This window comes from Biomphalaria glabrata, chromosome 6, assembly GCF_947242115.1.
Source record: "Biomphalaria glabrata chromosome 6, xgBioGlab47.1, whole genome shotgun sequence".
In the NCBI taxonomy this organism is placed as follows: Eukaryota; Metazoa; Mollusca; class Gastropoda; family Planorbidae; genus Biomphalaria; species Biomphalaria glabrata.
This window is the reverse complement of record NC_074716.1, coordinates 34,683,749-34,711,285: the sequence shown is the minus strand read 5'-3', so window position 1 is coordinate 34,711,285 and position 27,537 is coordinate 34,683,749. Positions and strand designations below refer to the sequence as shown.

Here is a 27,537-nt window from a genome sequence, read left to right as displayed (position 1 = left end):
TCAAAAGATTTCCACTACTTGCACCACACCTTGGCCTTTGATATTTACGTCATGTGTAGGATAATATTATAATGTTATATCCCCCACATCCAATAGAAGCGTTTCAGCTAATTACACACCCAGATAAACTATATTATAAGATTTCTCATCAAGAATGCAAAGTGGAAGAGGAAACACTATAAACGCATTAGTAACATGTAAAAAAAATATCAAAAAAGCATTCTAGATGAATTGTGGGCTTAAAGTCAAAGCCTTAACAGCTCAATATAATAGAAAAATATTTAATTGGGGATGAAATGACCAGACACCGAATCGGAATACATACATTTCCATAGCAGTGCTGGTTAAAGGGGTACCCACATTAGCATTTCAGGTGCATCACTGGGAGGCCATTGATGATTTAAGTACATTTGAATGTTTATTTATTATTTTTTTTTTAGCATAATTTGAATGCTTTTATTGTAACGTTTAAGCTCAGTTTAAACAATGGGTAATGGTAAAGGTTTTTTAAATAAGATTTTTTGTAAGATAACAGAATTTATGAATGTATGTTATCTGTTGTGTCAATATTTTTTTTTTACAAAGCTTTCATCAACTCACTCTGTCTTTTTAGTAAAAAGTTTGTGCAAGTTTTTTCTCTATAGATAGCTAAGTGTGAAAGGGGAACTTTACTTTTCTATTTATTCTGCACCCTTTCTCAAAACAAAACATCAATCAATAAAACAAACATTTTAACCAATTAGTGAATTAGTTAGTGGTAATTAATTATTTTGTTTGATACTAACAAGGTAAATTAATCCTTTAGTATTCAAATGTAGGGGTTTGGCCTCTTAGATAATTGAACACATTATTTCTCACGCACCGATTCTCTGATCAAGTTGAAATTTTAAACAATTTTTTATTGTACCTAACGAAATATGATTGATTAAAAAATTAACCAATTTGTTACTTAATTGTTGGTAATTAATTATTTTGTTTGATATTGATGAAGGGAAATAACTTCTACATTACTAAGAGATATAGTTGTAAGTGTGGAGCTCTTTGTTGTGTTGAGGGAAAATAATAGAAATAAAGTAATACTATGTGATACTTACCATTACTCTGAAATTTGCTATTTCACTCTTATTTTTTAAGGCCTGCATTGATGACAATATTGAGATGGTGGAGTTCCTTGTAGAACAGGGTGCTGATGTAGATGTATGTGACAATGAAGGCTGGACTCCTTTACATGCTACTGCTTCCTGCGCTTTTACAGAGATAGCAAGGTAATTGATAACAAATTTTTTTTTATTGTTAATGTTATTGTAACTGTATAGCTTCTGGTTAATTTTCTTTTCATGTCAATTGCAGATACTTAATCAAACATGGTGCAAATGTAGCAGCAGTTAACAATGATGGAGATCTGCCTTCTGATATTGCTGAAAATGATGAAATGGAAAAATTATTGAAAGATGAAATGAAAAAACAAGGTAATTTAGATATTTTTAAGTAGAGTTTTTAAAAGTAATCTGTGGGTAACTCTGCCCTGTGTCCTTAATAGGCTATGTTCAAAACAGAGGTAATAACTAAACTACCAACAATGTAATGAGACATCATAAGTGACGCCAGTTCATAAATTTATGGCGGAAAACAGATTGAGCTCTCAACATTCTACTTTTAGGACCATTTTTTGGACCAATTTCAAATTGGCTATTATTGACATATTATATATCAAATTTATTGCCCAAGAATAGAGGAATTAAAAAAAAAAAAAATCAGAAGCAACAGACAATTATTTAATTTGAAAAAATGAGGTCAAACACACTTACCCCTAATAATGAAAAATCCATCACTCACAGAAGATATGTCCAATAATCCAAGAATTTCACAAATTCACAATATTATTAATAGAAAAATGTATCACAAAGTAAAGTATATTTATAGAACATTTGAAAAAAATATATAAACAAGTGTTTTAAGACATTTATGCCTACTAATTGAGTCCCCCCCCCCCCCCCCCCCAGTTCCCACCCCCTAAGTAAAAAAAAAGATGCAAATTATACTTTATCATCATCCTGAATAACAAAACCATTATCAGTTTTGACATAATATGTATCAATTTTAATGCCCAAGAGCAGAGGAATCCAAAAAAAGTCAATTCATTATCATCAGACAAGTATTTAACATAGAACAAGGTTACAAAAGACAGTTTGTGTGGAAACACAAACTCAAAATCGGCCCCTGAAGTAAAATGTTTTACATAATTCGGATAATCCTTCAGAGTTGAAGATAGTTTACTTCCTAGTCCAAACCTCCCGCAGGACGACGGGGGATGGGAGCAGTCAGGGTTTGAACCTTCGATCGTCGATAAATCCAAACGGCAGTCCAGCGCGCAAACCGCACGACCAGTGGTCCACCCAGGTAGGCTTCAATATTTTCAGAAAGAACATCCGAATGAAATTATGTCAAAGGCAAATGAGAGATAAGAATGGAGAAAGAAGATTAACAGATCTTGTGTAGTGCCCCAACCGTCCCGCAGATCAAAGGATACGTGAAAGTGAATGTAAAGTTAGATGTGAACCTGGCCTAACTAGTTTGTGGTCTATAGGGCAGATGATGTAAAGTTCATCTGTCGTTGTGGCCTACGGTTAACAAGGGTGTCATGTAGCCAGCACAACGACCAACCGCCTTTGCTTTTCCCCAACTAATGTCAGATACCAATTAGAGCTGGGTAGACTCAGAAGTTGAAAATCCCAGTCTTCACCAGGATTCGAACCCGGGACCCTCGGTTCGAACTAAATAAATTAATTTCTTTGAAAAGGCTCAATCTCATTTTCAAATTCTCAAAAAAAATAATAAAAAAATTTCCACTATATAAAAGTGTTCACGAAAATGATGTTTATAAGATTACTATTCGTCTTAAATTAGGTGTAACATATAATGCATACTAATTAGCTTTTTCTTATAAAAAACTTCTTGCATAATTGATTTTTAAAAATTAGAATTTTCGCTTTCAGGAAAAAAAAAAAGTAGCCGTTGCATCAGAACTTTGAATGGTCTAAAATATTGTGAAGTCGGATTTTCAATATCTCTTCTAGTTTACGAGATCTAAACGGGACGGACGGACAGACATTTCGCACAAAACTAAAAGCGTCTTTTCCCCTTTCGGGGGCCGCTAAAAATGAGATCAAATACACTTACCCCCAATAATGAAAAATCCACCATTCACAAAAAATATGTCCAATATTCCACGAATTTCACAATATTATTAACATAAAACTGTGTCACAAAGTTAACTCTTTCAGTGCGAATTATTTTGAATCGAAAAAATGGAGTTTTCCGGATTGTACACAAATTTTCACCTGGGATAGAGTTACTAAAACTAACATAACTTTTTTTTTTATTAAATAATCTAACAACATATTTGATTTTATTTTAAAGGAAAATGAATGGGCTACAAAATAGAAATAAATAAAATTAATTATTCAAGAAAATCTTTTTTTCATTAATTTTAAACTGAGCACGGAAAAAGAAAATATTTTTAAAATTCATAAAAAAATCGATATACTGAAAGATTTAACCTTTTCATTAAACATTTAATCCATAAATATAAAAAAATCACAATACTAAACAACTTTAATCGTTTAAGATTTTATGAAAGATGAAAAAAAGCACTAAGAAATTGTATTATTTACATTTTTCAGGTCCCGGGAAATAAACAAAAAAAAAGAGGAACCATTAACATAATGTTGTCTTTTTTAAAACAAAACGTGTTGGTACTGCATAGAATTTACTACCAAAACAAAGAACAATCACTCCCACATCCGGAAAATTAAAAAAAAAAGAGAGAAATAAAAAAGTTTAACATAAAAAAAGATAGTGAAATAAATATTATAAACCAAGTTACTCGCTGAGAGTAATGTCACACTGACCAGCCTAGCGAAGTTGCTCGCTGAGAGTAACGCTGCACTGAAAGAGTTAAGTATATTTATGGAACATTTGAAAAAACAAACAAACAACTTAAAAATGTATTTATAACTAATAAATAAGCCCCCTCTTGGGCCCACCCTATTATAAAAAGTCACTTTTTTTTCTTATCTTCATTTTTTTACATACTATTTATATCAATATCAATTTTAGATAAAGGGTATAGATATATTAGCGGCCCCCGTAAGGGGAAAAAGCCGCTATTAGGTTTGTGCAAAATTTCATCATTAAATGCGGCTTGAAAAGTTTAGGTGCAACGGCTACTTTTGGTTTTCTAAAAGCAAACCGTTTAATTTATAAAATTAATTATGCAAGCAATTTTTTCATAAAAATACACCAATTCTAAAACAATTACGTAAATGTAAGGGAGGCAATGTTACAATATGCTAACAAAGATGGACAATTTTTGTATATTTTCAGTATCACTAAGTCAAATATACTTTTAAAATGTACAGGAAATGTTTACAACAAATATAAATAATAGTTAAAATTAAAAGAAAACATTTCTGTTTGTTTATAAAGGCTAATAATGCATTTTGTATGTAAATATCACGCACATTTTTTTAAATGGACTTTTTATGCAGCGATTTTCGTGCAGTAGCGTTTTGTCGCTACATGACCAGGTGCTAAACCAATTCCTTAAACTTTTTTAAAAAATCAGATTTTATTTATTTTTTGTTTAGTGCCCCCATACGAATAAAAGAAGATTATTTTTGTGCGTTTTGTCTGTTGGTCAAGCTGTCCGTCACGATTAGATTAAAAAAACTAGAACTCTAAAAGCTATTGAAAATCTGATTTACACTTTAATGTTCCTCCCGTAACATCTCAATAGTTTTAAGTATCTAAAAATTGATTGTTCCGGATTTTTTTGTGCAAAACTAATCAACCCCCACAAATGTTTGTTTGCTCTTCTAATTTATATTACATTCAATTTCCATGCTTAAACGTTGCAAAAACACATTATCAATAATATGTTGTTCCGTTTTTTATGTAAATAGCATATTAATGCTAAATAAAATCTCTATACTGACTTATATTTCATTAAGTGTAAAAATGTTCCGGATATTGTTTTATAAAATATGAATTATGCCTAATGATTGTTTCAAATCACATAATTTACTAATATTACACTTATATTATTTGACAATGCGTCACTATAATTTGGTTATCAATATCAAATTGTTCCGTATTATCATCTTTAAACAAATTTTAAAAATATCGACAATAGGTTGTTCAGGGCTTTAAAAAAAAGTAATTTACTAGAATTGATTACTGAAAATTACTTTTTAGACATTTAATTTTTTTGCTAAAACATAACATAGGAGTTTTGTAATCGATAAAGAAAGTTAAGGATTTTGTTTCTTACAAATCGTCGCCAGAAATTTCCGAATTTATTTAAAAATCTACTAACGCCAAATAATTGTTTGAACTCCCTCTTCTAATTAATAAACAAATAATCTTCTCATTTACGAAATAATGTTTTTACGGATTTTTATGAAAAATATTATAACTCACTACTCTCTTACAGTACATTTAACTTTCTACCTAAAACATTAAACAATCTAATTATCGTTAATATTATGTTAAACCAATGCTGGAAACTTGCACCAAGCAACAAAAGAAGAAAAATTAAACTGAAAAAGAAAATCCCTGTCATGCGACTGGCCACTTGGAATGTCAGGACAATGTGTCCTGGTCTCACTGATGATCTAAGGCAGATCGACGATGCAAGGAAGACGGCAGTTATAAACAACGAGCTAAAAAGGCTACATATTGACATTGCAGCCCTGCAAGAAACCCGACTGGCCGAAAACGGCATGCTCCGCGAGACTGACTTTTGGAAAGGGAAAGCACAGGATGAGACTCGAATACATGGTGTGGGCTTTGCTGTCAAGAACAGTCTTCTTCCCATGATAGTCCCTCCAGTTGGTGGCTCGGAACGGCTACTAAGCATAAGTATGATGACAGCATCTGGAAAAGTCACTCTAATTAGTGCCTATGCCCCCACACTATGCTCCCTTCAGGAGGACAAAGACAAGTTCTATGAAGACCTCAAAGAAGCCATTGCAAACATTCCTCAAAAAGAACATATGATCCTTCTAGGTGACTTCAATGCCAGAGTAGGATCAGATCACACTACCTGGCCAGACTGTCTTGGGCTTTTTGGAATCGGAAAGATGAATGAGAACGGACAAAGACTGCTTGAATTCTGCACATACCATAAGCTCTGCATTACCAACACATACTTCAGAACAAAACCACAGCACTGTGTCTCATGGAGGCACCCTAGGTCTGGGCACTGGCACCAGCTGGATATGATACTGACACGAAAAAAGGACATTGGAAATATACTGCTGACACGTAGCTACCAAAGCGCGGATTGTGATACTGATCATACTTTAGTGTCCTGCCGGACAAGACTGCTGCCAACTAAGATCCACACTTCACAGGGAAAAAGAAAATCACGCCTGAATACTACCAGCACAAAAAATCCTGATCTTTGCACCGAATTTGAGAACAAATTAGAGGAAGCTTTTAAAAACTTCTCTGTGACTGAGGTAGAAAAAAGCTGGACGTTTATGCGTGATACAATCTACCAAACATCATCACTGGTCTTTGGAAACAAAACCAAGAAAAGCGAAGACTGGTTTGAAGCTAGTCTACCAGAAATGGAAACTGCCACTACGAACAAGAGAGCAGCCATGCTAATCTACAAGAAGGATCCCACCCCAAGCAACTTAAAAAGGCTCAGAGCTGCACGTAACAATGCTCAAAGAGTAGCGAGACAATGTGCTAACAAATACTGGCAGGAGCTATGCAAAGATATTCAATCATGTGCAGACTGTGGTAACATAAGAGGACTATATGAGGGCATGAGAAAAGCCTTCGGACCTCACACCAGCAAGTGTGCTCCGCTCAAGTCAAAAGATGGCTCAGTCATCAGCGATCGTGCGCTGCAAATGGAACGATGGGTAGAACACTATGCAGAACTCTACCAGATTGAAAACGCCATCTCACCAAATGCTGTTTCCAACTTCCCATCACTTCCAGTTTTGACGGAATTAGACGAAACGCCCTCAGTAAAGGAGCTGAGCATTGCCATTGACATGCTTGCACATGGGAAAACACCCGGAGGAGATGGCATTCCTGCTGAAGTAATTCAGGCTGGAAAACATGCCCTAATCAAACCACTCCATGAACTGCTAAGCTTGTGCTGGGAACAAGGAATGGTCCCCCAGGAATTGAAAGACTCCAACATTGTTACAATTTATAAAAATAAAGGTGACCGCTCTGATTGTAACAATTACAGAGGCATCTCACTGCTTAGCATAGTCGGAAAGGCTTTTGCTAGAGTATTACTAAAGCGATTACAGATCCTGGCAGATCGTGTTTATCCAGAGTCGCAGTGTGGCTTTAGGGCAGGTAGATCTACAACAGATATGATTTTCTCTCTGCGGCAGCTACAGGAGAAGAGCAGAGAACAAAAGCAGCCCCTCTTCATAGCTTTTATTGATTTGACCAAGGCCTTTGACCTTGTTAGCAGAAGCGGTCTGTTTGCTGTACTAGAGAGAATCGGCTGCCCAAATAAGTTAAGAAAACTAGTGTCAGCCTTTCACGAAAATATGCAGGGCACCGTTCAGTTTGAAAGTTCTTCCTCCAGGCCATTCTCCATTAAGAGCGGTGTAAAACAAGGATGTGTACTGGCCCCTACACTATTTGGCATCTTCTTCTCAGTCGTACTATCCAGTGCTTTTAAATCCCTGGAAGACGGAATATACATCCATAGCAGATCCGATGGAAGGCTCTTTAACCTGGCACGTCTTAAAGCCCAAACGAAAAGGCGTCGTATCTTGATAAGGGAACTGCTGTTTGCCGATGACGCTGCACTCGTATCTCACTCACAAGGAGGTCTACAGAAGCTAGTGAACGCCTTAGCAGCTGCTTGTCAAGAGTTTAGCCTTACTATAAGTCTCTCCAAGACCGAAATCCTGGCACAAGACGTCGCAGAAATACCTATAATACAAATTGGGAACCACACCCTTTCAGTGGTGCAGGAATTTACCTACTTGGGTTCAACAATTGTCAGTAACCTAGACTTAGACATCGAGCTGACAAAAAGGATAGGAAAAGCTACCACAGCATTGGCAAAACTCTCCAAGCGCGTCTGGGAAAATGGTAAATTGACCACAGCAACCAAAATCCTAGTCTACAACGCCTGTGTTGTGAGCACTCTCCTTTATGGCAGTGAAAGCTGGTCAACATACATGTACCAAGAGCACAGATTGAATAGTTTCCACTTGCGCTGCCTGAGACGCATAATGGGCATCTCTTGGAGGGACCATGTCTCCAATCAGGAAGTTTTGAGATTGGCCAATATGAACAGCATGTATGCTCTCCTGACACAAAGAAGATTATGCTGGCTCGGACATGTCACCCGCATGCCAGTTGGTAGAATCCCGAAAGATATCTTATATGCTGAGCTTGTGGAAGGAGTCAGACCCAAGGGCCGCCCAAGACTAACATATAGAGATGTCTGCAAGCGAGACATGAGAGCCTCAGGCATCAGTGAAAGTATGTGGGAAAACATAGCCAAAGACCGGAGTGCATGGAGACAGACTGTGCGTGCTGGGACAACCCTTGCTGAGAACAAAAGAATTGTAGCGGCTTTAATCAAGAGGGAAAAAAAGAAAGCTGCCCTGTCTGCTAGCCCTAAATCAGAGGCATACACATGTACGAATTGTGGCAAAGTCTGCCGTTCTAGAATTGGCTTGATTAGCCACACCAGATTCTGCCCCGTCTCAAGATTAAGCCAAAACCAGTGACTCACTTGGGCGCATCCATTGCCTTTCGAGACAAAAGGAGCCATATATATGTTGCGATTTTTAAGGAAAACAGAATCCAAACACCAAAGTAAGGTATGAAAATCTCTCCACATGGCTGTAGTACATCTAATTTTTATACGAGACCATCCAAAAAATTTACTTAACGGTATTTCATTTATCTGAAATTCTCTTTTTCTTTTACTATTTATACAAACATCCGGAACAATCTATTATATAAACTTTTCAATTGTGTTCATACCTAAAATTATTGCGATGTTTTGAAACGTAGAATAAAGGTTAATCAATTTCTAATAACTTTTAGTTGTTGTTTTTTTTTATTTCAAGATGACGGACAGTCCGACTGAAAGACAAAACGCAAAAACAATGCGGCTTTAATCCTTTTTAAATAAATTCTATTAGAACTCAGTGCACCAATGTCTATGAACCCTCGTGTAAATAAAGACATTTTTTTTTATTGGACCGGTACTAGCCTATTGTGAGGTAATGGAATTTTTTTTCTTTGACGTCATATGAATGGACTCTTTAAATGTAATGTTAAAAGAACGCACTTGGTGCACCAATGTCTATTAAACCTCGAAAAATTGCTTGTATTAATTAAAACATATTTTAGTCTAACTAAGCCGTGTGACGTAGTGTTTTTTTTTCCTTTGACGTCATATGGAATGAATTCTTTAAATGAAATGCTTAAAGAACGCACTCGGTGCACCAAAGTCTGTGAACACTCGATAAATGGCTCGTATCAATGAAGGCGATTTTTAGTCTAGCTAGGCCGTGTGACGTAGTGTTTTTTTTTTCCTCTGATGTTATATGGAATTAATTCTTCAAATGAAATGAAAAAGAACTCGGTATAGTAATGTTTATTAAGCCTCGTTATGTGACTCGCATTTAAAAAAGGAATGATATCTTGATTTGGATCTAATCTAGATTTTTTAAACTAGATCTAGATTTTTATTACAGTATATCTAGATCTGGATTTATATTCTAATTAAAATTATTTTAGAGTCTATATCTAGAATTTCTAGATCTAGTTTAGACTAAAATAGACTAGATTAAGATGTAGAATTTCAATTTCTAAACTTAAAGTGTAAAAAAAAGTGTAGATTTTCATTTCCAAACGTTTTGATCAATATTGATATACTAATCTACTATTTTTTATTTAATTTATATTTAAATTTACGGCAAATGAATCTTTGAAACATTATTACTTTTGACCATCGGATGGCTGCCTGGTCGTGCGGTTTGCGCGCTGGACTGTCGTTCAGATTTATGGATGGTCCAGGGTTCAAACCCTGCCCGCTCCCATCCCCCGTCGTCCTGCGGGAGGTTTGGACTAGGAAGTAATTATCTTCAACTCTAAAGGAACATCCGAAACATGTAAAACATTTTACATCAAAATTAAATCACCTCTTGAATATTATTTGCGAATATGCAGATCCGACAGGGATCCGACTTCGACGGGGGCCGCCTCTGAGTTTGTGTAACACAAACTCTCTTTGTAATCTTGTTTTAGACTAGAAAAGATCTAATATTAAATGAAATATTATCAAGATATAAATAGATCTAGTTCTTGATCATTTCTAGATCTAGGCATTAAGAGGTCTAGACTCTAGACCTAATATAATAGGCTTTTAAAAACTTAGAGGTGCATGGTGTTTTCTGTTTACTATCTCAAATAATCTCAATTTTTGTATCTGTTGTAATTGTTGCTGAGAAAAGAAATAAAAACAACATTTATTTGGTTTACATGTGATTGTTCTTGTTTTTAACGATGTCTTTAAGTCATAAGTCATAAGTAGATCTATTCTATAGAGATTTAGTCTTAACTTAGATCTAGATCTAGACTAGTCTTCTAGACTAGATCTAACAGAGATACCTTGCTGCTGCTACATCAGAGTCTAATTCGATCCAAGCTAGACTATGGATTCATAATATATGGATCAGCAAGGAAGTCTTATCTAAAAATACTGGAACCAATACAAAATGATGCCCTGCGTCTCTGTCTCGGCGCGTTTCGTACATCACCTATCCCAAGTCTCCATGTGGAGGCTGGAGAATTCCCCATGGATATAAGAATGAAAAAGCTTGCAATGCAGTATATAGTCATCACCTATCCCAAGTCTCCATGTGGAGGCTGGAGAATTCCCCATGGATATAAGAATGAAAACGCTTGCAATGCAGTATATAGTCAAGCTAAAATCCAACCCCACGAACCCTGCTTTCGACTCCATATTTAACCCCACAGACTGACATCCCATTGGTACATAAGAGCCTGAAGCTGTTGGATCAAATAACAGCCGACCATAGGGATGTCACCTTCATCTGGGTCCCCTCCCATGTTGGCATTGAGGGAAACGAAGCGCAGAGAAGCAAAGAGAGCCCTAAATCATGCGGTGTCAGGAACCCTAATTCCCTGCTCGGACCTGAGACAAAGTATTGCCTCTGCCACCTATCGAGAGTGGCAGAACTGATGGGAGGCTGAGAATCACAATAAACTCAGGCAGATTGTGGCGGATGTCAGGTGGTGGCCCACATCTAAGGGTCTGACAAGGCGTGGTAGCACGGACCATGTCCAGACTTAGGATTTGCCACACCTAAATCACGCACTCTTTTGTGCTGAAGAGAGATGAGCCCCCACTTTGTGAGTACTGTGACTCTCGCCTCACTGTGGAACATATCCTCGTTGATTGCCCCAGATACCAGGATGTCAGGGAGAAATATTTTAGAGCCACTAACTTAAAAACACTATTCGATAATGTCGACCCTGGGAAGGTACTGGGCTTTATCCGGGAAGTGGGGTTGTCTACGAAGATCTGATTTATGAATTTGTGAACATGTACTATTTACATTAGATTTTTACCAAATTATTAAATTTTTACTACCTTTACTATTTTAAATGTGAATAGACCTTGATTTTAATGATTTAACTGTATAGAATTTAGCTCTTGTTATGTAGAGAGAGAGAGTAGTCTTTAAGGGAATGCAGGCACGACATGGCCTTAATTGTGCCGATGTGCCTAAAATCAAATCAAATCTAGACTAGATCTATAAATAACAAACATAACAAGTATTATTAGATCTAGTGTCTAGATTTACAATGCTTTTTTAAACAAAAATGTCAGTATCTGCGTTATTTTGGTAGCTCTAGAGCAGCGGTTCTCAACCTTTTAAGCTCGGCGACCCCTTTTTACAATCCCCCCCCCCACTCTGCCGTGACCCCCCCCCCCCACACACACACACAGCAATAGAGGAATAGACAAAAACAATCCATATTTTCGATGGTCTTAGGCGACCCCTGGCAAATGGTCTATCGACCCCCAAGGGGGTCGTGATCCACAGGTTGAGAACCCCTGCTCTAGAGTCTAGATAGAATCTACTAGTTAAGTTACTAGTACTAGATCTAAATGTACTGTCTATATCTAAACAATGGAAGTAATACTGCACTCGATTTTTACCGGTCAGCATTTTTTTTTAGATCTAATCTAGTAATACCGTAATTAATTATTAATTTTCATGTTATTATTTAGATTTTTAGATTCTATAACTTTTTTTGCGCTGCAACCATGTACGCGTGTATCAGCAGTGGTGTGTGTGCTTAATTATGGCTTAATAAAACACATCTCTATAAAAATTAGAAGCCTAAATCTAAACATTTTGAATTCTAGATCTAAAATTACCTCTCATCATATAGATTTAGATTGGAATTAACCACTTTCACAAAATTTCTAGATCGAATCTAGAAAATGTTAGATCTAATGTAATATATGATCTCGATCTACTAGCTCTATGTCCATGTATTGGATCTAGTATTACTAGTATATATATATATATATATATATATGTATTAGTACCGATAATAAAACATTATTATTTCTCTAATTGAAAATTTAAAACTTTTAAATAAAATAGGCAATATTTAAGTGTTTAAAAAAATAAAATAGTGCAGGTGGTCTAGCTCTGCACAAATTGCGTAGTGTCATCGAGGTCATTTAAAAAAAAAATCGAAGACAAAAAAAAACCAATCAATTCACTCCCCTCCCCATGAATTTTGTATAACAGCCATTTTTGTATGGTAAGAATGTCTTTTTTATGTGAATGTAAAAATTATGTTTCTTACCTTTTCAAGCGGGATCACATAAATCCAAAAGTAAATCCTGTGCATCACATTTTGAATACTTCATGGAATTTACAAAACCATAAAATCTTTATAAAAACGAATTTCAACAAAATTTTGCTAACGAAGCTTCCACAAAACCATAAAATCTTTATAAAAACGAATTTCAACAAAATTTTGCTAACGAAGCTTCCACAAACATAGATCTATCAAAACAAACAAACACGCAACAGATGGTCTATTTAAGGGGATAATGGATTCAGATTCCCAAAAATGCATTTTCATTGGTAAATCTCTAAAGAGACACTAACATATATATGTACTGTTTTCTTTATTCCATAACTAATCCTAGTCTTCTTCATCATGACGTTATTGTCGCAATACAAAATCTAACCTAAAAGTAACAAATGGCTTTTTACTTTTGTGCCAAACTCCTTATTGTAACCTACATTAGCCTAAAAAATTTTACCACTTAATAATTTTATTTAGAAATTTTTTGATTATGTTATTGTTTTTTTTAGGAATTGATGAAAATTCTGCAAAATGTGAAGAAGAACAGCGAATGTTAGAAGATGCTAATAAATGGTTGAAAGACAAAAATGTTGAGGAGATTAAGCATCCTAAAACTGGAGCTTCAGCCCTACATGTAGCTGCTGCCAAGGGATATTTGAAAGTTATGAGGTTAATACTATACTATACTTTTAAATTACCAGTTTTTTTTGTTTTTTTTTTTTTCAAAATATTTTTTTTACATGAGAGAAGTGGATTTGAAGTTAAATGTAGCTCAAATTATGAAATGGTAATTGAGATCATTTTTAAGGTGTGTCAAGTCTCTAAGGCTGTAAGACCTGTTTACGGTTATGTCAATGGCAGGTTAAATGGCGTAAGGTTGCAGAATGCGAATGTCGTGTAATACTGAGTTCTTGCTTCCTGAGGTGCTCTTGACACGTGACAAGACAAATAGTATAAACTGACCTAAGTCCGTTTCAGCAGACAAACATGAAGTTTATTTTACTAAAATAATAATAATAATAATAATAATACACTGCACTCCTTGTTAGTGCTACAAGTCAAGAAATAATAAGCAATCCTATCCGCATAACAGCGGTATCAAAAGTATCCAATATATGTTAGTTACAAATCACGTCCGCATCTCAGCGGGTAAAACTGTGTAGAAATATAGATCAACTAATACATGTCTCAAAAGACCACTGGCAACAACTGCCCACAAGTTACTTTCTAACTGAAATTACTACAGACTTTTCTAAGTCGCTACTGTCCATCCCGGACTAGAATATACTTGACCACTCGGTCCAAAGAATAACACTTGACTTCTAACTTGACTTCACTTGTCTGCTTGACTTGACTGACTGACCTCTAAGTCTAACTTTATTCATTCTACTTCCTGTTTTCTACATCAGGAATTCCACGAGTCTTTTAAACTATTAACATGATGTGAACTTTAGATCATGCAATGTCAACTAAGACTGTGACAGGTTACACAAAATGTGCAGTAGTGACTTAAAATCTCTAAAAAAAAAATGACAGCCATTAGGCTAATATGAATTTATCCTATGGTCGCAGAGGTCACATGCTAAGCCTTTCTTTGAAGGAAAAAAGAAAAGGTGTAGTGATGACATTACACTCATCTGTGTTTGACGCATTAGTTTAACAGTTCATTAGAAATTAAATTTGAGCTTATTCGAATACAAAAAAAACAAAAATCAATGAAATGAAAAGTATCGAAGCGCTATTTAACAAATTTGATTTTATTTGTTCATTAAAGTAATAAATGAATAAAAATTAGTATGAAAATGTTTTTAAAAAATTTTTTAAACTTAGTATGGAAAAAGAAAATATATAAAAATTCATAAAAAAATCGATATACTGAAAGATTTAACTGTTTAATTATACATTTAATCAATAAATATTAAAAAATCACAAAACTTAAACATTTTATCACTTCAAATCTCATAAAAGTAACAATTAGTTGAACTAATGCACTAAGAAATTGTGTTATTTACATTTGTTTGGTTCTGTGAAATAAACTAAAAAAGAGGAACCATTAACACAGTGTTGTCTTTTTTTAAAAAAGTATTGTTCCTTCATCTAATTTACTACCAAAACAAATAAAAATCACTATCATATTGGGAAAATAAAAAAAGGTAAAAATAAAAAGTTTAACATTAAAAGATAGTGAAATAAATATTATATACCAAGTTACTCGCTGAGAGTAACACAGCACCTGCCACTGCTAGCTAAGTAACAGCCTGAGAGAAACACTGCACTGAACGAGTTAATAGGGAATAAAATGATAGACTAATAATAGTATATTTACAATTACAGGTTTAACAATTGTGTAAAATTAGGTTAAAAATTGAACCGAAAATTTCCAACAAATAATAAACCTTATTCAACAATAATATATGTATATTTTGTGTGTGAGTTTATTTTTTTCCTTGTGTATAAATTGATTGATTAATTTATTATTGACATGTAGGCCTATAATTCAAATTCAAACTTTAGTACTTCAACTTAATGAAAAGACAAAGACATGTTAAAGGTAAATGAAAGATCTTATTGAAAAAAACAACAAATGTGTATAATGAATTGGAATACAGAATTCAAAATAATTTTCTTTACTAAGTATTTGAAAGGAACCAGGTAAACTGAACTATTCATCTATACTATAAATTAGAATGTAAGGCATATGTATGTATGTGCCGAATAGAAATCAAAACCGTTTGACCAATCTTGATGAAACTTTGCACAAATGTTCCTTGGGTGCTAACTGGAACCGTAACATATGTATAGTAGCCCTAAAACAAACTAAAGACCCTCAAAAAAAAAAAAGAAGTTGCCTAACTATGAAAGTATGCTATTTTATGGATCTAGGCCATGTTTACCATGTTGACATGAGAAAAGATCGAAAGGATTTAGATCTAGATCTAATTTTAAGAACTACACTGCACAGATAGTTTTTTACTTTGACACATGAAAATTACAAAATATAGTCTATTAATATCATTATTTGATAAAATTAAGCTTCAAATTTGTGTTTCAAAAGCATTTTTACATAAATTCGTTCCTTATATCTACGAATTTAGAATTCCTGACGTATATTCTTTCATTAGACATTACCCGAAAGGTTACACATTTCTCTATTCCTAGGTCTAAAACTCTAATTCAACTCTAAGATGATAGAACTTCTCTTCGCAAAGATAGTTTTATACTTTAACACATGAACATACTAATTATAGTCCATTCATTTCATATTTTAATCAAATTAACATTCAAATTTGTTTTTCTATAGCATTCTTCATACATTTGTTCGCTATGTTGTCATACTCACAATAGGCTTAAATATTTTAATAGCTCCGTTCATCAATCGCGTACATCTAACACAAAAGGTCACGCATGCGCAGAACAAACTCTCTATCCAAGCCAATATTTAAATTAAAGGGAAACTAGATTAGTCTAGATCTATCTCTAACTCAAGATCTAATTCAAAGATGATAGATTTACTTCATACTTTAACACATGAACATACATGATCAAGTCTTTTCATTTCATATTTTAATCAAATATATGTAGGCCTACAAGCGAATGTTTTTATTTGAAAAAATGGATTCAGGTTGATTAGCTATTTTGATAGCTCCATTCATGCTATTTTTACATTCTTTTTTTTGAGTTTTCTACTGATTAGGCATGATGCTTTTTATAGTGTTGTTAAAACATGCACATTTCTTTTTCCTCTCTAACTTAAGTCTACTGTTAGAAGCTGGAGTTGATGTTAATGCTGAGGATTTCGATGGATGGACCCCATTACATGCAGCGGCTCACTGGGGTCAGGAAGAAGCCTGTAAACTTTTAGTTGAGAATATGTGTGACATGGAGCATAAAAACAAAGCTGTAAGCAACAGTAATGGTCTACTTGCCTTTTGTTTTCACTTTACAATAAAAAAACTATGAATTGATTAAAAGTTGTTTGATTAATCAATATATATATATATATTGTATATTTATCACTATTGAAACAGGGTCATACAGCATTTGATTTGGCAGATAAAGATATGTTAACTTTATTAGAAGAGCTGAAAGAAAAACAAACATCAGTAAGTTGAAGAATTAATATTTTTATTAATTTTTTTGTTAAATATTACCATCGTTTTTTAAAATAACATCACTTAAATTAACTCACTTTGTTTACGTTGTCTACTCCCAGTATAAAAATCGTCATGAAACTGATAAAGAAATCATATTGCCACCTGGTCATGTTATAAAAAGAAGGTATGGTAGCAAAAATCTTAATTTGATTTCTAAATATATTATTTGTAATTTATATTCTTATCAATGTTCATATTCACTTAAAATCCAAAGGTATTGTGATTTAGTCTGCGTTACGCATTTCATATCTTTTTTTTCCCCTTCTCTCTAAACTAGCTTACGTCCTAATGGGGTAAAAAAAGAAAAGGTGGGGTGAACACTGCGCCTAGATCTATACGTTGATTGGTTCTTTATAGCAATTAGAACGCGAGAGTGGTGGGAGTGGCGGGTTGGTACCATTCAGTTAGCAACTACACCAACGTGACTTTTTATTTTCATTAGAATTTAATTATTTTGGAGCTTAAAAGAAGTCAAATGGACAAAAAGAATTCCTGATTCCCCTATTCATTTTAATAAAAAATATCGAAGCGCTATTGAATCAAAACATCATATTTTAGCTAGTTATCTAGACTCTATACAGACCTCTAGATCTAGTAATCTAGATGGATCTAGATTTAGATCTATTTGGATCTAGATCTAATTATTATACAATAGGTCTAGATCTAGCTACTGTCTAAGCTAGATTCTCTAGATCTAGATCTTGGTCTACGTTTGTAACAGTAACAGAAGTAACACTTCAGAACTAAATTCTAGATATAGTCTAGCTTATTGATCTTATTTTAGATTTAGGTTCAAGATCTATATTGACTAGATCTAATCAATGTAGAAAGAAGTGTAATGACTACGTCTAGATCTAGAATCTACTTGTCTTTTCTGGTCTGGTATCTCTGATCTCTAGATTCGAGTCCCAATCTCTATTACTATTTCTAGATTCTATACTATTAGAAATTAATATAAATTAATGTAGTATTAGTTAGTAGTTACTAAGTTTGGTAGATCTAGTCTCTAGAGGGACTAAAGCTCTACAACTATTAGATCTAGATTCTAGATCAATATTTAGAAATTTTAGTTTCTAAATTTATTAGTGACAGTTTAACATCACATATTTGAATAAAATTATATGTCTATCTATTTATCCATAGGCCTATTATATATTTACTTGTCGACCGACGGCATAGCATATGCCGCTATTTTGTAGGGCTGGCCTAAGGCCACTTCAACCTATGTGACCGCAATAGGCCCCGCACTTTCATAGGACCCACGCTAATTCTAGGTGTATAAATTATTAAATTAAACCATTTTATAACTTATGACAGATTTCCTTCTGCCTCTTGTCGATTAACCAGGACTTGACTTACTTGACTTAATCCTGTGCACTCCCAGAGGAGCATATGGCCGCAACCACACCTCTCCACCGAACTCGGTTCTGAGCAGCTTTCTTCATTTGCTCCCATGTTATTCCAGTACCCTCAGCTTCACAGATGACTGACCTCTTCCATGTTTGCTTGGGTCTGCCCACTTTCCTCTTTCCTTGTGGGTTCCAGTCAAGTGCCTGCCTTGCAACATTGGTAGCTGGTTTTCACAGGGTGTGTCCTATCCAGCTCCATTTTCGTTTTGTGATGTCTTGGCTTATGGTCTTTTGTCTAGTTCTCTCCCTTAAATCGATAGTAGTTATCTTTTCTGGTCACCTAATATCCGGCATAGTCATCTGTTAACAAAGGTCTGGAGCTTTTCCATATTTGTTTTAGTGACTCTCCAAGTTTCTGAACTGTAAAGAAGGACAGACTTAACGTTTGTATTATAGATTCTTATCTTGCTGTCTAGAGATAATGCCTTAGAGCGCCAGAAAGTTTGAAGAGTTGAAAAGGCAAACCTAGCTTTATTGATCCGAATTAGTATATCATCATCAGCTCTGCCGTCTTTACCAACTCTACTTCCCAGATATGTGAAGTGGTCCGTATCAAGGATATTTTCTCCCAGTAGCATGATTGGGTTCTCTCGTCTGTTGTTGATCCTCAACCAGGAGCTCCTGGAAATCTCCTGAAGTTGCAAAATATCAGAAAAAGTCATGGAAATATCCGGAAGAGCTGAGAAACCATAAAAAACTAGCGAGAGGACATGGAGAGTGGCTTGTTTTTGTCGAGGCCCTATGCTCCATGAGGAACTCAAAGGAGCTATAATGATGATGATGATGATTTAAATCTTTTGAAAACTCATACAAATCTCCTGAAATATATAGACAAAAATTGTCATTTTGGGGTGTCATTCAATATGGAAAACGGCATTATGCAATACCCGTAATTGTGGAATCTAGTGAAAGAAGCTTTTCGCGCCTCAAACTAATGAAGAATTATTTGAGGTAAACAATTCTTGTTGATAGATTGAAACATTTGGTAATTCTTGCTATTGAGCCTGTTAGTGTAGGAAATAGAATTTTTATGATATACTGTATGACTTCGCTACACGCAAGGCTCGTAAAGTAATTCTGTGCGTAGTAAAGAATGAATAAAATGCAAAGACGAATATATTTTCTAATACAAACTCTTAATTTTCACTTATTATCCGTATCCCTACTTAACTCTTTCTCTCCTAACTGACGATACCAACGTTGATTCCACCAGAATGTGTTATATAATTTCGTAGAGAAAGAGTTAAAATTACTTTTGAGCCATGAAGAGAATATACTGTGTGTGTGTGTGTGTGTATATATATATACATGCACACACTCAGTATTACATTTGACATAAGTTTTGATAGTCGATAGCGCAAGTGTTACACATTCTGGTGCCAAAATACACATTTTGACCATCATTGTTACACATTTTGACTTTTCTAGGTAGGCAGGTCTGATATAAAATCATTAACAAGCATATTTTAAAATATTTTTACTATTTTACAATTTATTGTACTAAATTTCATGATTTTGAAAGGTAGTCAGCTCTGGCACTTACATAATAATAACATTTATATCATACATTGGTCTAACAATGAAGTACATTTGCAAAATCTCTTGTATGATAATATTGAGATATAAAGGATTTTGTTTGAAAGAAAAAAGAAAAATTCTTCTCCAACCTTTTTTTTCTTATTTCACATAACCTCTAATCAATCATTTAAGAATTATTTTTTTTTTTGTGCATCAGAAATTACATTTTAAATGTTTTCAGAAGCTCTGTAACAAGGATGAGTGGTGACCAGAAGCAAAATGTTATACAGCGTACATCTGAAGAGGAGCGTGTTGCATTATTATCCATTCATCCATCTAAGAATGAAGATAAGACTGCTAACAGTATATCATTGGATGAGTCTGAAGAAACTGAAACAGGTAAGTTTTATATGCTGCATCATTTATAGATTTGGAGTAATGCAAAAGAAAGTAAAAGAAAGCTTCCACTTTATACATGCATTCAGGTATATATGCCTAAATTCAAAACAGCTGTGAAAGAAACTGAAATTTAAGCAAAGCAGCTGAACAGATGAACATTCACTGATTAATAATCTGGAAAATTATCTTGAGACTTATCATATAATGATGAAATTGAAACAAATTTCATAATTGCCTAAATCACTATTCGGCTGGAGCCAAATATGGCCGGATAGTAAAATATGGTATTCAGCCAGAGAGCCCAGACATGCCTCCCGTCCCACATTATGTGTAACCGTCCCACAAAATCTTCAAAAAAGCTCACATGTTCCGCCGTTCCACATTCCCAATTTTTTTGTTCCACCAAATCTGAATTCCGACAAAAAACAAATTGCCATTTTTTCATTATTTATTAATGGTGCGAACTGAAAATACTGAATGCAAAATAAAATATATATAGGTCTGTGTTTATTGTTTACATTTCATCTCCTCCCGGACCCGTTGTGTCCAAATTTACGAAGATATGGTTGAGCTAGATCTAGCTAGAGTCTAGATGTAGATCTATGTAGTGTGAGTACATAGATCTAGTTCTAGTAGTTTAGATACTAGATCCATTCTTAGAATCTAGTAAGGGCTAATAAGCCAAATGCTCCATTCAAATTCTTTTCCTTTCCTTTAGACCTTACAATAGTCATCTAGAATATAGATCTAAAAAATCTAGTAGATCTAACTCAACTAGAACTGGTTATTTACTTATTACTGGCTTCTAAGAAAAGGATTGAAAAAAACAACATAAAACATTATGATCTAGATCTATTACTAAAATACTTAGGCTATCTAGATGTATTACTAAAATACTTAATCTAAGTCTAAATTATTTTCTAGTTTAAAGATCTAGAATCCAGATATAGGACTAGTGACTAGAAATATATTTAGATTTTAGATCTAATAGTTGATCTAATAGTAATAGTATAATAAGATGACGATAGATCTAGATGTAGATCTCTAATAAATTCACTATTAAGTTCTCAGTAAGTCCATAGATAAATATTTAGATTTTAGAGTTAGATGACTTGTTAGATCTAAATTATTTTAGAACTAGAGACAAAATTTAGAGTGACTAGAGGAGAGCTCTAGAGTCTAGAAAAGGCCAGATAATCAAGTCATTCAAATTCAAGTAGATCTAGAATAATCTATATCTAGTCTAGTTACTAGATTTAACTAGATCAGTTCTGTTAGTAACAAATACAAAATAGATAGAAACATTAGAATACATTTTGAATTGAATTCATCATATAGAGTTAGATAGAACTATTGATTGAATTACATGTTTTCTTACTTTGACTTATACTATTTACACCTATGTATAAGAAGCATACCAGCATCGTTATTTAATCCAATAGCTCCTATTTCAAAAAAAAACCCTTCAAAGTCCTAAGCAAGGAGGGATAAAAAAATAATCAAATTGAAGATCTAATACAAATAAACAAACAACTTTAAAAAATGGAACTATATGTCTAGTTTTTAAAAATATATACGTTTAATACCACTGGAATATAAAAAACTTCAAAAATAGTCATTTTCCCACGTGGGGCCTTATACACTGGGGCTATGGGCCTGTTCGTTTGAAAAATTATTTAAAAAATAAAAACCTTTCCGATTTTATTAAAAATAGAATCGGTAATCTCCAAAATTATTTGTAATCACGCTTGCAACGAGACTGGAAGAAATCTTGTTTTTAAAAAGTTTAAATCAAGTATATTGAATAGGGGGCTTTAGAAACGTTCTACAACGGTTTAGGACAAAAATGTGAAAACGCTTTCAACTGCAGAAGGAGCTAATGGGTTAAGTAATAATTGAAGTTTTATTTATTTCGCGCAATACGGCTTCCAAACGCAAGTTTATGCGTTTATGTTACACATGGGTACTCAAAATTCCAAATTTTCAACCTTAATCTTGGGTTGCTAGATCTAACTGCGGTCATTTAAATCAATTTCTTTTATTTGATTTTAAATTTTATAGTAAGGTTTTCTGTTATAATAAGTCAATAGAATTAAAAAATGAAAGTAGCATTATTTCTAAAGGCTGTGATACAAGGCAAAAAATACACACAAAACACACATCTTTGTTTTATTATATTGTGCAATAATGTATGAATGTATGAGCTAGCGAGCCCTGATGATTTTTAGAAAAGATGAAAAATAGAAAATCTTCAGGGAGTGATGGCATTCCAGTGGAAGTTGTTAAGATTAACCAAACACTGCTGCTCCTTGAAATCTCCACCCTCCCAAACTACTTAAATTCATTGAGTGCATTCATGAGGAAACAAAATGTACAGTGAAATTCACTGGAGCCCAATCAGCACCTTTTGAGGTCAGTAGTGGTGTCAAGCAGGCATGTGTGCTTGCAACTACTCTGTTGGGCATATTCTTCTTCTACCTACTGCATAATGCTTACAGTGACATCAACAAAGGTGTATTTCTTCATACAAGATCCTCTGGAGACATCTTAAATGTTTCAAGGTTGAGGGTAAAACCCAAAGTTAGGAAAAAAAAAAGGGGGGGGGTCAAATGTTTGCACTTATTATAATAAAAAGATTTTAATTTTTTTTTCATAATGTAAGTTTTGATTTTACTATTCTTCCTCTGAACAGAGCGCAAAAATGAAAAAAATAAACAAGTGTCCCAACAGATCCAAGTATGTAGTTTCTTGCTTGAAACATTGTTATTTCTGTTATATAGAAGTAATAGTTGATTTAGAATTTTTTCATTCTCTTAAAACCTTTTTAATATAGGCATGTGCTTTTGTTTGTTTAGATTTGCCAACTAGTAACAGCTTTCTCAACTTTGTAGATCAAGTTTTGTTTTCATGTGTAAAAATATTAAATTATTACGTAACAAAGAACACTGGCTTTACATTTAAATGTAGTTTGGTTTTTCTGAATTGTAATCTTCTCCAGAGAAAAACTTACAAATTTATTTAGGTAGTTTTGGTGGTCAATGTTTCCTTTTAGCTATGCAATATTACCTCACTAATTCATGTATTTTTTTTATAGGCTGAAAGGATTTAAAAATGACATTGTATAATGTGCAATGAATTATTTAATTTCAATAGAATATTTGTTCTAGCTTAGAGGAAACATTTCTTTGATAGTTGTAGTCAGTGCTTTTTTTTTGTGACGGTACGCATCGATACGGCTACTGGCACCATTTTCAGTGTGGGGTTAAAAAATATTGCTATTCTTGCATTTTAACGTTTATTATCAATTTATTAGTTGTTAAAAGTTAGGTAATCCATCACTGAGTACTGGCACCTATTTTTTTTTTACAAAAAAAAGCACTGGTTGTAGTGGCTTTATCATTAGAATCACAATAATATTCATGTATGCATCATCTATTGAGAACAAGACTGAATTGAAAGAGAACTAATTTTATTACTTTTTTTTTTTTTTTTATTATTCCCATTATTTGTCAAGCAGCATAACAAATATAAAAAAAGAAATTTGAATTAGACTTGAAATGTACCTTGATAGTAAGTCTTTTTGGAAGTAGATGATGTACTGGTGCTCATAACTATTTAGACTGCTTTGTTTTCTTGGCCTCAAACAGCCACCAACATGTATCACCAACACAACTACTACTTCCTCCTGGCAAAGAACTGCCATTTTAACATCCCTTCCCCCTAGTGCTGAGATCAGGAGGCCAGATATGCCCAAAATAGAAGAAGTCTCTGAAACAGAAAGACCAACAGTTGTATCAACTTCTGTATCAGTAACAGTTACAACAGCTCCATCTATAAATACTGTCCCTTCTGTAACTGCTTCCATTAGTAGCATCACAACATCATCAGATACTGCTACAACGGCTGTTCTGTCTTCTAAGCCTACTGTCAGTATTTCCAAAGTGGAGAGCCTTGCTGACCCCACAAGTGATGCCTCTATACAAGTAAGTTGGCAGCTTACTTTACTGTGTTGAATTGCGAGCATGTTTTTTTTAATTTTCTTAACAGAATCTTTGATTTAGTCAATACATTTTTTAGTTTTTTTTTGTTGGTTTCTGCTTACTGTAGTTTTTGTCATTAGATATTGAAAGTTTTATATTTACATATGCACTCTTTCATGGGGCATCATTACAACTTATTTGATGACCTTTAAATTTGACAATATTCTAGCTAAATAATAGTAGGGATTTATATGAAGTTTTGTTTAGAAATTATTACAATAGACATGAATACAGGAAACCATGTGCTTTAAATGTTGGTGGTTATGTTTAAACTGCTTAAACAATAATCTCCTTGAACAAATTGTGCAGAAAAAAATCTTGCCTCTCCATTTTTTGGTTCACATCTTTAATTTTAGTCTGTTCATAGTGCTATTTTTCTATCATATAACAAAAACTGCCAAATTTAAATTCCACACAAATACACATTTTGATTTCAGTTGCGTCAAAGGCGATCTCGTCTCATGGGTCACAGATCCCTTTTCTTTTCATCTCCCATAGTATGGATTTGTGCTTCATTATTTATCCTTCTTTCTTTTTGTTCCCCAGTATTTACAACAATCATAGGCTGTTTCACACTTGCTTATATGCTTTATTTTTTAAATTTATAATCATAGCAGTATTAAAATGCAGTTGATTTCAGAGCTGTATTATTTAAATGTTATTATTTTAAAATGTCATTGTTAAAACATACATTCTATATTACATTTAATAATTCTACAGTATGGTTGCTAAAAGATTTTCTATAAATTTGATACTGAGATGGCTTTTAATTATTTTTATTCACATAATACTTTATTATTTTAATAGCATTTTTTTTCTAAGTTAACCTAACATTCAGAAAATAGTAATAATGATTGCAATCACAGTTGTATTAAAACAATAATAATATTATATTAAATTCATCCAGTTACAAAGCATACATCTTTATTATATTTTGTATTCCTTTTTTTTTCAAAATCAAGACACTGTTAGTGTTCTGTTTCAAAATGTACTACTAACTGTTATCAACACTGTGTGTGTAGTTATTAAAGCTCTTATATGTTTTTGAAATTGTTTCTATAATTGTGTGCACCCTATGCTTCCAATGAATTTCAAAAGACAGAACAAGTTTCATGTAGAACTTTATTAGCTTCTTTCTCTTACTACTGCTTGCTTCCTTTTTTTTTGTTCCCTTTCCTCCCCCAACCCACATTCTTAAGGAATCTCCAGAGATACCCATCAGCTCAGTTAGTAATACTGGACGAGACTTGGTGTCCAGATCTATTAGTGTTCCAGCTCGCCTTCCTACGGAAAAGGTGAGTGTTTGGCACTTCCCTGGCCTGCTGGCAGTGTAAAATCTGAAATGCTTTTTTATTGCTTCATAAACAGTCCAAATTGATTGAACCTAAAGAACTATTGTAATGTTAAAGTGCTTGTTTAGCATGAAGCTGAATACATCTATATGGAATCTTAACAAGTTGAATTTTGTTATTGTTGGCTAAAATATATGTTTATTAAAAAGAATTCCCCAAATTCGATCTTAAGTGCATATATTAAACATTAAAGAGCATTTCTGCAAATAGCATGTTTTTCTTCTTTCTGAACTGCCATATTTTTAGATTTTCTCTCTTAAGGAGTACACAGCTATTGGAGGAAGAAGTGCTAATGGCATAACATTGCTATAAAATATTGTTATACTAAAGGTGTTGGCACTAATATTATTATTGACACAGTAGTATTTATCATAACATAAATTTAGGGAACTTTTCTTGGTCTGATATTTTGAAATAAGTTGTTTCTCATTTTGCATTTATATTCTTTTGTTTTTACAATTTTTTTTATTTTTCTCTTTGCTGCATCTTACCTGCAGAGTCCTGTGGACTTACAGCTTGAACAAGAAATACATATAGCATATCTAATCATTCACAATGATACTAAATAGCTACACATATCTTCTCCAAACAATGGTTCTTTTTTCATTTTTTAAAGATTAATTCCTTTGTATTTCCTTCTTTTGTTGTATTAAATATCAATTCTTGTAGAATTAACAACATGAACTAACAAAGTAGATTTAAAACATTGAAGTCTTGTAAAAATCTAATAATCAATTATTCTTGCTTAGTGTAAAATGAACTAATATTGGCTTAGAATAAACAAAATCCTGTTTTTTTCTTTGGACATTTATATATTATATACATGAATTTTTAAAACTTTCTTTTCAAATAAATAGATAAATTATATTATATATATGTATATGTATATATATGTATATATATATATACACAAACACACTCACTTATTCAGAAAATAAATTTATTGCTTGGCAATTACTATAAGATATCCAGCTATTTAAAACATTTTTCTTTTAAATTTCTTGTGTAGTATTTTAAGTATGCCTTCCTTTTTTTTTTGTTCATTAAACATCAATCTAGCTCTAACAAGAACATCTTTGAGTATTAAATACAATATATTTATCTCTTGACTAGAAATTAAGAACACCTTTTTGGTATTATTTATAATTAGATTTAACTATCTTATGACAACATATTTTCAATCATAAAATAATTCATTTAATTTCTGTTTTTGCTTGATATATATGTCTGTCTGTCTATATATATATATATATATATATATATATATATATATATATATATAGACTTGTTTGGCTTGGCTTTTAGAAATAGTTGCATTATTTGCAAGGCCTGTAGTATGTTAATTAACCTTTGCTACTCCAGGATGATATGCCAACACCAGTCTCAACTGCCACTGACAATGTGCCTTCTTGGCGACAGGGATTGCGGAAGACGGGCAGTACCTCAATGGTACATGAACGGATGTCAGAAAATGAAAGTAATTCCCTTCCACGGTCAGCGTCAAGCCCTCGGCTGGCGCAGGATGCTAGATTAGAACTAGTGAGTTTATAAGGGTAATTTTTTTAAAGAAAAGAAACAAACTTATTATTGTAATTACAAATCAATGGAAGGGAATACCATTGCTACAATTTAAACTTTGTTTTTTTATTTCATTTTTGTACAAATGATGTATTTGCGTTGAAACAACTAAAGACACATCACTGCTGACTTATATTTCAATAAAATTATGTGT

The 27,537-nt window shown here is 33.4% G+C and overlaps 1 protein-coding gene across 16 annotated transcripts in view; it reads left to right on the top strand.

Moving 5' to 3' along the window:
- Positions 1–27,537, top strand: part of LOC106067201 (protein phosphatase 1 regulatory subunit 12C-like) — a 110,531-nt gene that overhangs the window by 6,949 nt on the left and 76,045 nt on the right. For 3 of the 16 annotated variants that reach the window (XM_056032726.1, XM_056032733.1, XM_056032725.1), the window contains exons 2-13: positions 1,135–1,265; positions 1,351–1,469; positions 13,443–13,602; positions 16,689–16,833; positions 16,962–17,036; positions 17,147–17,211; positions 20,256–20,413; positions 23,106–23,149; positions 24,061–24,396; positions 24,891–24,950; positions 25,653–25,748; positions 27,168–27,344. In XM_056032726.1, the coding sequence (XP_055888701.1) occupies positions 1,135–1,265; positions 1,351–1,469; positions 13,443–13,602; positions 16,689–16,833; positions 16,962–17,036; positions 17,147–17,211; positions 20,256–20,413; positions 23,106–23,149; positions 24,061–24,396; positions 24,891–24,950; positions 25,653–25,748; positions 27,168–27,344 (1,566 nt within the window). The remainder of the gene's footprint in view (positions 1–1,134; positions 1,266–1,350; positions 1,470–13,442; positions 13,603–16,688; positions 16,834–16,961; positions 17,037–17,146; positions 17,212–20,255; positions 20,414–23,105; positions 23,150–24,060; positions 24,397–24,890; positions 24,951–25,652; positions 25,749–27,167; positions 27,345–27,537) is intronic. The other 13 variants (XM_056032737.1, XM_056032731.1, XM_056032739.1 and 10 more) reach the window with 11 other exon arrangements.